Source organism: Ictalurus furcatus, chromosome 9 (assembly GCF_023375685.1).
Source record: "Ictalurus furcatus strain D&B chromosome 9, Billie_1.0, whole genome shotgun sequence".
Lineage (NCBI taxonomy): Eukaryota > Metazoa > Chordata > Actinopteri > Siluriformes > Ictaluridae > Ictalurus > Ictalurus furcatus.
Window position 1 is genome coordinate 8,259,659 of NC_071263.1, and position 13,072 is coordinate 8,272,730.

The following is a 13,072-nucleotide window of genomic DNA, read 5'->3' on the forward strand; positions in this document are numbered from 1 at the left end:
CAAAGATGTTACTGGAAGCTCTGACGATACTCTTACTACGGTCACATCATGCGGAAGGAACAATCAATGGAAAAAGGACATCATAGTGGGCAAAGTGGAAGGTCAACGTAGAAGAGGAAGGCCTACTACGGAGTGGATCAACATAAAACACCACAGCCGTGGAAGACTGGACGCTTTTTAGGACAATTATCCATAGAGTCGCCATGAGCCAACAACGAATTGACGGCACCTAACAACATGCTTGCTGACATTTAAATAAAAAGTTTAATTCAAAATGCAAGTTTTTTTAAACAACAGCAACTTATAATTATTGCTATTACTATTAATTAACAAAACTGAAACTTAAAATGTAAGCTCACAGCTGTGATTACATCACATGTAGACAACATTAATTCTAAGCCCTAAATTTTTTTAGTTGGCAAGACGACATTCTTACTGACATATTTTACCTTGTTTTACATGGCTGCTTATTATTAATGATCATTATATTCATAAAAGGAATTATGAAACATTACTTCTTAGTGAGGCTGCACCAGTACATAAAATATGAAAGCATCTACAGATAACAGATTTACAACCCATCTTATATTCTATTGTATTGTATTATATCACATTATTATATTATGATGTAAGAATGTCAAATCCTGAAAAAGTTAAATAAGTGCTCTCAGGCAGAGGCGGAAGGTGCAAGACACTTTCAAACTCAGTGCGAGTCACTCACCATGCTTTCTGAAGACTCTGGTGATTGTCTCATACACGTACTGCTGCAATTTTGCGCTGTTGAAATTAAAACTGCCCTGGGGACAAAGAAAATAGTGTGGGGTCGGTTAAGAACTGGTGGCTGTGAAGTGTTTAAACATAGCTGGTATTATATGAACCAAATGATGAGGCTTTATGAAGGTAGTATTGGAGTTTAAAAGTTGCACAGGTACATACTGACATCTAAGGGTGAGGAGGGAATAATGCACTAAACTGTGAGTCTGTGAGCGTATATATATATATATATATATACACATATACATATATATATACACATACATATATATATATACACATATATATACATATACACACACACATATATATATATATATATATATATATATATATATATATATATATATATATATATATATACACACATACACATATATACATGTATATATATATATATACACATATACACACACACACAGAGGTATATATAAAAAAGTATATATATGAAAGTAGACCAAGAGATCCCAATTAATAAATGAGACAAATATTATACTTGGTCACTTATTTATTGAGAAAAATGATCCAATATTACATATCTGTGAGTGGCAAAAGTATGTGAACCTCTAGTATTAGCATTAGTTTAATTTGAAAGTGAAATTAGAGTGATTTCAATCAATGGGATCATGATCAGGTGTGTGTGAGCACCCTATTTTATTTAAATATCTATCAAAGCCTGATCTTCACAACACATGTTTGTGAAAGCGTATCATGTCATGAAAAATGAGATTTATGAGGACATCAAAAAAAAAAAAAAAAAAAAGGAGTTGTTGATGCTCATCAGGCTGGAAAAGGTCACAAAACCATCTCTAAAGAGTTTGGGCTCCACCAATCCACATTCAGACAAATTGTGTACAAATGGAGGAAATTCAATACCATTGTTCCCCTCCCCAGGAGTGCTCAACCAAGAACGATCACTCCAAGAACAAGACGTGTAATAGTCTGCAATGTCATAAAGGAGCCAGGGTAACATCTAAATCAACTAAAGGCGTCTCTCACACTGGCAAAAGTTAATGTTTATTAGTCCATCAGGAGAACACTGAACAACAATGGTGTGCATGGCAGGGTTGCAAGGAGAAAGACAATGATCGCCAAAAATAACATCGCTGCCTCTCTGCAGTTTGCTAAAGATCACATGGACAAGCCAGAAGGCTATTGGAAAAATGTTGTGTGGATGGATGAGACCAAAATAGAACTGGACCGCTAGAAGCGGTATGTGTGGAGAAAAGAAAACACTGCATTCCAGCATAAGAGCCTTATCCCATCTGTGAAACATGTAGTATCATGGTTTGGGCCTGTTCTGCTGCATCTGGCCCAGGACGACTTGCCATCATTCAACAATTGTTTCAACAATGAATTCTGAATTATACCAGCTAATTCTAAAGGAAAATGTCTGAACATCAGTCCATGAACTGAATCTCAAAAGAAAGTGGGTCATGCAGTAAGATGTTGCTAAACACTAAGCACACAAGTTGTTCTACCAAATAATGGTTAAAGAAGAATAAAGTTAATGTTTTGGAATGGCCAAGTCAAAGTCCTGACCTTAATCCAACAGAAATGTTGTGTAAGAACCTGAAGCAAGCAGTTCATGTGATGAAACCCACCAACATCCCAGAGTCAAAGCTGTTCTGTACTGAGAAATGGGGTAAAATTCCTCTAAGCCGATGTACAGGACTGATCAACAGTTACCAGAAATGTTTAGGTGCAGTTACTGCTGCACAAGGGGGTCACACCAGATACTGAGAGCAAAGGTTCACGTACTTTTGCTACTCACAGATATGTAATACTGGATCATTTTCTGCAATAAATAAATGACCAAATATAATATTTGTCTCGTTTGTTTAACTGGGATCCCTTTATCTACTTTTAGGACTTGGGTGAAAATCCTATTATGTTTTAGGCCATATTTATGCAGAAATGTAGAAAATTCTAACAGACTTTCAAGCACCACTGTATATGGCCATGTTACCTTATAAATGTCAATATCATATGTGTAGTCCATCACTGGAGAGTTGTTCTGGGAGAACAGTTGGTTCACCATGGTGCGGTAGGCCTTGCCATTGACATTAGCCATGGTGTGCTGCAGCACCTCGTGTAGCTCCGATTCCTCCATTTGAGGAGGAGGGAGAAGTTCACTCTTCAAAAGCTCCACCGCTGTGGGCCGCAAGGCTGGGTCATGGCTCAGCAGCCAACAAATCAGCTGTCTCTATATCCAGACAAGATCAGGGATGTGACACTGGTCTTAAACTGAAATTTAATAATAATAAAATAAATACATTAAAAAAAAGAACAACTGGCTTCAAAAGCTCACCTGTGTTTTGTTCTCATATTCAAAAAAATCTTCAGGGAAGTCAATGGACTCCTGCAAAGTGAATACAGAACAGACTCAGATCTAAAGGCATGTGCTGGGACAAGTTCTCTGCTCCCTGATGCTAATATTGCGCACTATGGTGAAGTTTCTCTGATTTGTGACTAGTATTAAGGCCAGACCAATATGAATACTAGCATTATCAATACAGACTAAAGTCACTTTAGAAACTAAATATGATCTCAAGAAGTCTTTATTTAAAATTCACTCACTCTTATGCATCAAAGTTGTGTAGAAAGAAGCACAGATGTGAGCTTAAGGAATGCTGTAGGAGCAGATCTGCATGTGACTCATGAAATCATCTCATGACATCAAAACCAGCAGTGATTTAAGTGAAGCCATTAAATATAATATAAATTTAAAATGCTTCAGTTGCATTTGAGTTTCATGCCTTACACAGATGCCAACAAATGAAGCTGATAATAAAGCTGAGCTTTTTCTAAAAAAATTTTTAAAAATGACATTTTCCTAAATGAAACTGGTTTATCCTTTGCACATACGCTATATGGCCAAAAGTACGTGGACACCTGACCATCTTTATACCAGACTTTATACATAACCCACAGATGTCCCACCTGTCCAACAGTCATTCTATGTTGAATACACAAATAAGGGAAATACAGTGAGGGAAAAAAGTATTTGATCCCCTGCTGATTTTGTACGTTTGCCCACTGACAAAGAAATGATCAGTCTATAATTTTAATGGTAGTTGTATTTGAACAGTGAGAGACAGAATAACAACAAAAAAATCCAGAAAAACGCATGTCAAAAATTTTATAAATTAATTTGCATTTTAATGAGGGAAAAAAGTATTTGACCCCCTCTCAATCAGAAAGATTTCTGGCTCCCAGGTGTCTTTTATACAGGTAATGAGCTGAGATTAGGAGCACACTCTTAAAAGGAGTGCTCCTAATATCAGTTTGTTACCTGTATAAAAGACACCTGTCCACAGAAGCAATCAATCAGTCATATTCCAAACTCTCCACCATGGCCAAGACCAAAGAGCTCTCCAAGGATGTCAGGGACAAGACTGTAGACCTACACAAGTCTGGAATGGGCTACAAGACCATTGCCAAGCATACTGGTGAGAAGGGGACAACAGTTGGTGCGATTATTCGCAAATGGAAGAAGCACAAAAGAACTGTCAATCTCCCTCGGCCTGGGGCTCCATGCAAGATCTCACCTCGTGGAGTTGCATTGATCATGAGAACAGTGAGGAATCAGCCCAGAACTACACGGGAGGATCTTGTCAATGATCTCAAGGCAGCTGGGACCATAGTCACCAAGAAAACAATTGGTAACACACTACGCCGTGAAGGACTGAAATCCTGCAGCGCGCGCAAGGTCCGCTGCTCAAGAAAACACATATACATGCCCGTCTGAAGTTTGCCAATGAACATCTGAATGATTCTGAGGACAACTGGGTGAAAGCGTTGAGGTCAGATGAGACCAAAATGGAGCTCTTTGGCATCAACTCAACTCGCCGTGTTTGGAGGAGGAGGAATGCTGCCTATGACCCCTGGAACACCATCCCCACCGTCAAACATGGAGGTGGAAACATTATGCTTTGGGGTTTTTTTTCTGCTAAGGGGACAGGACAACTTCACCGCATCAAAGGGACGATGGACGGGGCCATGTACCGTCAAATCTTGGGTGAAAACCTCCTTCCCTCAGCCAGGGCATTGAAAATGGGTCGTGGATGGATATTCCAGCATGACAATGACCCAAAACACATGGCCAAGGCAACAAAGGAGTGGCTCGGGAAGAAGCACATTAAGGTCCTGGAGTGACCTAGGCAGTCTCCAGACCTTAATCCCATAGAAAATCTGTGGAGAGAGCTGAAGGTTCGAGTTGCCAAACGTCAGCCTCGAAACCTTAATGATTTGGAGAAGATCTGCAAAGACGAGTGGGACAAAATCCCTCCTGAGATGTGTGCAAACCTGGTGGCCAACTACAAGAAACGTCTGACCTCTGTGATTGCCAACAAGGGTTTTTAAACCAAGTACTAAGTCATGTTTTGCAGAGGGGTCAAATACTTATTTCCCTCATTAAAATGCAAATCAATTTATAACATTTTTGATGTGCGTTTTTCTGGATTTTTTTGTTGTTATTCTGTCTCTCACTGTTCAAATAAATCTACCATTAAAGTTATAGACTGATCATTTCTTTGTCAGTGGGTAAACATACAAAATCAGCAGGGGATCAAATACTTTTTTCCCTCACTGTAGGTTATAGTTTATTACAACTCATTATATTTACATTAAAAAAAGTAGGTATAGGGACCTCAATTACTCTACTCTCATGTCATTACCTGATTATTACATTGAGATGCCAGGCTATTGTAAGCAACCTACCTCCAGAGCTCGTAGGCAATTTTCAACCTTAAATTTTAACATAGAACTTTAAAATGGAAAACAAGCAATCACTTTGATCATACGAAATCATCTAGAACAGCTTCTTTAGTCTAATCTCAAAAGGTAAATGTCAGTCATGGCAGTTTACTAAACAGGAACCTCATCATAATCACTTGACTCAACTGATCACTGTTCGCTATTAGGGTGTAAACAGGGGCGCCATGAAGAGTTTTAAGGGGGGGTATGCAAAACAGTATTAGGCCCCCTTCTTCCACATGTGTTTTTTCTTTTGACATTTAATAAGTAACATAAATAATTTATTAGTGAACATTTATATTATTTCAAGTAACATTTAAACATTTTATAAACTTAAACATATATTTAAGTAAAGAAAATGTTTAAGAGTCTAATTTTAGTTAAAATTTTAGTTATACATTACAAAAATAATTTTTCCAATTATTTTTTTTTTTAAGAGTTTTCCTACATATTCTCAGTGAGAGATTACAATCTTGGCAGTAACAATTAAAACCTGAAAACTTTGCACACAAAGTAGTATACTTAGTTTGCTTTATGGAAAAACATCAACCAGTCCCGTTCCACTCATTCTCCATTTGTTAATTGTCTATAGCAGTAGGCTTTAGAACATCTGTTACTGTCTTGTGATCTACGGAATGGACCATCTGGGAATTTCTGAGAATCGTGGTCAGCATCATACGGAATGAATCACTGACTTTATCTGGGCAAGGCCAGTTTGAGGGATCTGGATCATGATCGCAAATGGATATTTACATTGTCTGCTTTACTTAGCTGTTCCATGCTATCATCAGTGACACTGGGCGTGCTCGGTCTACCGGTGGGGTGTGATGCTTCACTTTCACCGACAGTTGGTATAGCTTGTATTATTGGCGCCATCAATCTGAAATATTGCGGCCTTACTCTCACTAACCTGTAGTCCTGTCTCTGTGAGGTCGTCATCGCTGGTGCTGCTGCTGACTTGAATACTGTCCTTTCCTACTGTTTAGTCTCTGCAAATTGTTGCTTGTTTATTGCTAATCTGCTGTCCTGTTTCGCTGCTAGTATCCACACTGAGGCCATAACAAATAGCATCTCCAAGTCTGTCACTACAATCATCTCCAATATTTTGTTTATTCTGATTTGTAAGGACCGAATTCATAAGGGAAATGTTCATCCTTTTAACGTTTTCATTCCTTTTTTTTTCTTTTACATTTTCGCTTTTGTGCTCCTGACAGGTGCTTCTTTCCATCCATCATATTCTTTTTTTTATGTGAGGTTAACTTCATGCCCTGTATTTTGAAGTGATAAGAGCGTGCTCATGTTCAGTTCTTACTTTCTATAATTCACAAATTTTAATTTTATTTTACTATAATATTATTAGTTAACGTGTTCATGTATGTAAGAAAAAAAAATCAATCACCAAAAATAAATAAATAAAATAATCCAAAGTCGTGATCTGGGGCCCCCTAGTGTCCTGGGCCCATATGCCTGGCATACTCTGCACCACCTGTAACATCGCCCCTGGGTGTAACCTCACGTTTCCTCATGATACGATTTGCTTTTTATTCTTTAGAAAATGAACAATTCGATATTTGATGATGCAGCTGAATCTGCCATGATACGATGCGATTTAGTAGCCTCTGGTCAATACATCACCAACTTTGTTCAGAAACTAGAGTAGACCTTCTGTAAATTCATGACTGATGATGATATGGAGAAGGGCTATTAAAGTTATCAGAACGCCGGGCAAATCACCTCACTAGCCTGTTAAATTATTTATACGAGATGTATGATATAAATAATTTTTTACATGCCAGATGTTTCTACACCTTTTCAACTGATTTTTGATTGTCGCGATGTTATGATTGTGGATAAAACCTTTGACATTAACTTGATCTGTTCAGTCAACCCATATACAGTGCCCTCCACTAATATTGGCACCCTTGGTAAATATGAGCAAAGGCGGCTGTGAAAAATTGTCTTTATTGTTTAAACTTTTGATCTTTTGTTCAACAAATTCACAAAAATACTCATAGATATCAAAACAATAGCAAACAACACCGGTTTATCAAAAAAAAAAAAATCTTTGTTAAATATAGGTGTGCAACAATTATTGGCACCCCTATGAATTCATATGAAATGAAAATATATTTGAAGGAACTAGGAACTAGGAACAGGAAATTGTTCAGCCATGACTTCCTGTTTCACAGGGGTATAAATATGAGGGAACACATAGGCCAAACTCCCTTAATTATTCATAACAATGGGTAAGACCAAGGAATATAGCTGTGATGTGCGGCAAAAGTTGTTGAGCTTCACAACATGGGAAGTGGCTATAAGAAAATAGCACAAGCATTGAAAATACCAATTTACACCATCAGGGCAATAATTAAGAAGTTCCAGTCAACTGGAAATGGACGTGTGTCTATATTGTCTTAGCGCACTGTGAAGAGGATGGTTAGAGTGGCCAAAATATCTCCAAGGATCACAGCTGGAGAACTGCAGAAGTTAGTTGCGTCTTGGGGTCAGAAAGTCTCCAAAACTACAATCTGAAGTCACCTACATCACCACAAGTTGTTTGGAACAGTTTCAAGAAAAAAGCCTCTACTTTCACCCAAAAACAAACTCAAGGGTCTTCAGTTTGCCAGACACTATTGGAACTTCAAATGGGATCGGGTTCTACGGTCAGATGAAACTAAAATAGAGCTTTTTGTCAATAAACACCAGAGGTGGTTTTGGCACACAGAGAGGTAGCCAAATGGAAATGTACCTCATGCCCACGATTAAATATGGTGGTGGCTATAATGTTTTGGGGCTGTTTTTCTGCCAAAGGACCTGCACATTTTCTTAGGCTACATGGCATCATAGACTATCAAATATCAACAGATATTAAATGAAAACCTGACTGTCTCTGCCAGAAAGATTAAAATGGGCCGTGGTTGGATCTTTCAGCAGGAGAGTGATCCAAAACATACATCAAAATCAACACTGGTTTACTGACCACAAAATCAAGGTCCTGTCATGGCCATCCCAGTCCCCTGACTTGAAACCCATAGAACACCTGTGGGGTGAACTGAAGAGGAGAGTCCAACAGCATGGAACTCAAATTTCTGGAGAGATTCTGTTTGGAGGAATGGCCTCAGATCCCTTGCCATGTATTCTCCAACCTCACCAGGAATTATAGGAGAAGACTCAGAGCTGTTATCTTGGCAAAGGGAGGTAGTACAAAGTATTGACTAGGGTGCCAATAATTGTTGCACACCTACATTTAACAATTTTTTTGTTTGCAATTCATGTTGTTTGCGCAATTGTTTGATATCATGAGAGTGGAGTATTTTTGTGAATTTCTTTAACAAAAGATCAAAAGGTTAAACAACAATGACAATTTTTTAACAGCCTTCTTATTTACCAAGGGTGTCAATATTAGCGGAGAGAACTGTATCTTTACATCGATCTGCCATAACATTAAAACAACTCACAGGTGAAGTGGATAAGATTGATCATCTCATTACAATGGCACCTGCGATGGACTGTGTGTTCGGACACCTTTCTATCATAACCAGCATTAACGTTGTCAGCAATTTGTGCTACAATTGCTCTTCTGTGGGATCGGACCAGACAGGCTAGCCTTCACTCTCCATGTGCACCAACAAGCCTTGGGCACCCATGACCCTGTCGTCGGTTGACCGGTTGTCCTTCCTTGGCCCACTTTTGATGGGAACTAACCAGTGCATACTGAGAACACCCCACAAGATCTGCTGATTTGGCGCTGCACCAAGAGGTCTAGCCATCACAAGTTGGCCATTGTTAAAGTCGATCAGATCCTTACACTTGCCCATTTTTCTTACTTCCAACACATCATCTTCGAGAACTGTCTGTTCACTTGCTGCCTAATATATCCCACCCCTTTGACAGGTGCCAATGTAATGAGATAATCAGTGTTCTATACTTTACCCGTCAGTGGTTTTAACGTTATGGCAGATCAGTGCACATCTATATACCTGGTACACACTTACTTTTCTGAGCTGGCTGAGGACGGTGATGCGTTCCGAAGCCGTTGTCATTGGTCTGTAGGACATCTCAAACAAGATGATGCCCAAACTGAACAGATCCACTTTCTAAAGACAAAAAAATATAGGATTTAAAGAAATACTGAACAGATCAATATGTATACCATGACAAAAGGTTTTAAATGTTAATTGTACCTGGTTGTAAGTTGCTTTTGTGTTTCCTTGGACCTCTGGGCTGACATACAGGGCTGTGCCAACCATACCAGTCATGTTACCTAGATCGAAAATGAATTAGAAAGCATTGTGTGTTTTAGAATACATACACTATTTAAAAAAACAAAACCATTAATTAAATGTGGTGTAAACAGTAAAGATAAAAATTCTTCTTTGCTGCTTCACCTGTTGGATCTGATTTTAGGACGAGACCCGAGCAGTTGTCCTCTACTTCCAGTATGCCAGAAGCCTATAAGAGACGTGTATGCGGTGAAACGTTCCAATTCATATGACAGTGATACATGACATTAACACTAAACTAATTAAGTTACATTACATTGCAATTTAAGCATGCAAGATGGTCCCATTATGATTTTTTTATAGGACAGTCATGGTGATTCCTTAATTCCTTCACATTGCATCACTTTATACAGTAGCTCTTTGTATAGAAAAGCAACTAATCCATACACAACTTATAATAATTCACTTTATTTAATTACAGTACAAATGACTCTCAGTGTCATCAGTGCATATTTTTAAGTGTTGAAAGGATGTTCAGTATGAGTATACTGTGAATAAAAATCCTGTATAGCTTTTTACCGTGCTGGCTGGATGGTCAGTAGCCAAGCCAAAGTCTCCGATCTTGACATGGTCACGAGAGTCCAGGAAAATATTGACAGGCTTCAAATCTCTATGTATCATTCCCTAAGGATACAGGCAGAACAAGTTCATGCAGTCCATGATAGCCCACAGCTAAACCCAAAATAACAGGTTGGCTACCCCAAAAACAACATGACATTTCAGTTGAAATGAGTCAGTTCGACCATCAGCCTCCTTCTGGTCATGTTTCACTGTAACAATTTATGACTGTATCAAAAGCATCAAAAGCACTATTATCAAAAACTATGCGGTGTCCTTCTGTTTGGATGTGGCTGTGGCTTCAGATACAGGTTACCTGTTCATGAATGTACGCGATGCCATCCAGGATCTCCCTGAAGAGTCTCCAGAGTCGACTGCAGTCCTGGTAAAGGCCTTGGTCTATTGTGTCCCTCAAAGTACTTTTTTCACAGTACTCCATCTGGAGAGAGAGAGAGAGAGAGAGAGAGAGAGAGAGAGAGAGAGAGAGAGAAACACACAGATAAAGAAAATCTCCAGAGAAACCTAGGCCTAAAAATGCAATTCATCTAGGCTTTATGTCCAAAGGTATGTGGACACCCGACCGTTAAACGTCGCATTTCAAAACTATAGAGTTATTCCCCCTTTTACTGCTATATTAGCCTCCATTCTTCTGAGAAGGATTTCCGCTAGATTTTGGACTGTGGCATTGGGGATTTGCTCATTCAGCCACAAGAGCACAACAGGTTGGGCAGTCATGTCAGGCGAGGAGGTCTTTTTTATTTTGGGGGGGGGGGGGGGGGGGGGGCACTGTAAAAGTTTATTGTTTATGCCATTCCAAAATCGTTAAGCATTTCAACATTGAAAAGTTGATAATACATGAAATGTGAGAGTATAAAAGCACAATCTCTCCCTAAAAGAAGTCCATAAAGAATACTAAAGTACAAATTTATGAGACATAACGAGACAAATGATAGACAGTAATTCACCTTTTCTTTAGCATCTATGATTAAAAAGCAAGATTCAGGTGTTCTCTACCTGCATATAGGCACATTTTTTGTCTAGAATTTTAGACTCTGCAAGAAGGCATTTACAAATCTGAAGTGTTCGACTAGAGTGAGAAAGTGATTTTTACTGAAGTTCAACGATGGGATCACATGACCTCGTAGCCTTTGCGGATCCCTCTCATCAGCGTGCAGGCAAACACAACACCCAAGATGTCTATGAAGGCAATGACAAGAGCTGCTACGCCAACCCAGAGAAGGTTTTTCTTGACAGCAGTTTCCAAAGCAGCGCCACAGCCCTCTATGTAGATTTTGTTGGCGTCTTTCAGGGCTCCAGCTCCACAGTTGGTTGAGACGTTCTTGCAGCAGGAGTCAGGAATGGAGTTCTTGTCAGGCTTGAAGAACACCCAGTCAGAAGAGTTCACTGCTCCACAGCATTTCAGCTCTTCCTGTAATTCGTCCAGTCCCTTCCGAACATCTGGATTTGTTATGTAATTTTTCATCATTTCCTGCACAATCTTCTCCGGCAGATCCTCCAGATTTCCTTTCAAGACATAAGCACCAACGGCTATTCCAATTTAAATGATGATGATGATGATGATGATTGAGAGCAGGATGACAAACGTAGTGACCATGCAGTAGTTATCTTTCCACGCTCCACAGCAGCCGAAGAAGGCGATTAAGAAGATCACGGCTCCTACCACGATCACAATGGGGGATCCGCTGCTGGTCAGCTCCTGAATTGCAGGAATCTTGGTGATTGCCGTCTTCGCCACAACACCCACTATGATGAGAGCCAGGCCACACAACCAGAAGATAAAGTTGAAGAAAAAAACAGGAACTTCACGCACTTCATTGCACCCTCCATAGTCTTTTAAGTTTGGATTCTTAAGTTTTAGAAACGGGTTGAGAAGCAGTAAACAAATCTAACGAGCCTTCCAGTTTCTTGTACTGCTTTAAAATGGCAATGGTCACTCACTCCACCCTCATCCTACCAAATCCTGTTTGTGGCATCATTTACGGTTTGCTTAGTCACCAGCATGCGCTTCATGAAGGTAGGACGTTCAGGAAATGAAGAAACTAGAACTGGAATCGAAGAAACTAGAACTGGAATTGGACGAGGAGGTCTTGAGTGCAGTCTGCATTCCAATTCCTCACAAACATGTTCAGTGGGGTTGAGGTCTGGACTCTATGCAGGCTAACCGATTTCTTTTATATCTACCTTGGTAAATCCTTGTATCAATGGGCCTCACTTCGTGCACAGGCGCACTGTCATGCTAGTACAGGTTTTGGCCCGTTAGTTCCAGTGAAAAGAAATCTTAATACTATAGCACAGAAAGACATCCTAGATAACTTGTGCTTTCTTTGTGGCAACAGTTTGGGGAAGACCCTCATATGGGTGTTATGGTCAGGTGTCCACATTCTTTTTGCCAAATAGTGTATATATACACACACACACACACAAACAGTTTGTATTTCTATTAAGTGAAAATTCTAGGTTATGGTGAAACTAATGTGTGTGTAAAAGCTGTATCCTATTTTTCATATACTAAGACCAAATGACATACTCTGCATTATCTAAATTATGCACACTGTTAATTAAGCCCTCATTAAGGTCAAGTATTTCATGCTTCGGATCTGATTCCAGTAGGATCCAGTCAAAAAAATGCAGCTTGTCATGTTGCTGAGAAACCGGAAAGTGCAAACTACTCTGTCCTG

The 13,072-nt window shown here is 39.3% G+C and overlaps 1 protein-coding gene and 1 pseudogene across 3 annotated transcripts in view; both read right to left on the minus strand.

Annotated features, from left to right (window-relative positions):
* Nucleotides 1-13,072, minus strand: part of eif2ak4 (eukaryotic translation initiation factor 2 alpha kinase 4) — a 67,874-nt gene that overhangs the window by 30,901 nt on the left and 23,901 nt on the right. For all 3 annotated transcript variants that reach the window (XM_053632985.1, XM_053632983.1, XM_053632986.1), the window contains exons 15-22: nt 10,690-10,812; nt 10,335-10,439; nt 9,921-9,984; nt 9,717-9,796; nt 9,528-9,629; nt 3,086-3,136; nt 2,744-2,980; nt 722-797 (exon numbers count right to left, since the gene is read on the minus strand). In XM_053632985.1, the coding sequence (XP_053488960.1) occupies nt 722-797; nt 2,744-2,980; nt 3,086-3,136; nt 9,528-9,629; nt 9,717-9,796; nt 9,921-9,984; nt 10,335-10,439; nt 10,690-10,812 (838 nt within the window). The remainder of the gene's footprint in view (nt 1-721; nt 798-2,743; nt 2,981-3,085; nt 3,137-9,527; nt 9,630-9,716; nt 9,797-9,920; nt 9,985-10,334; nt 10,440-10,689; nt 10,813-13,072) is intronic.
* LOC128612655 (CD63 antigen-like) lies at nt 11,311-12,644 on the minus strand (annotated as a pseudogene).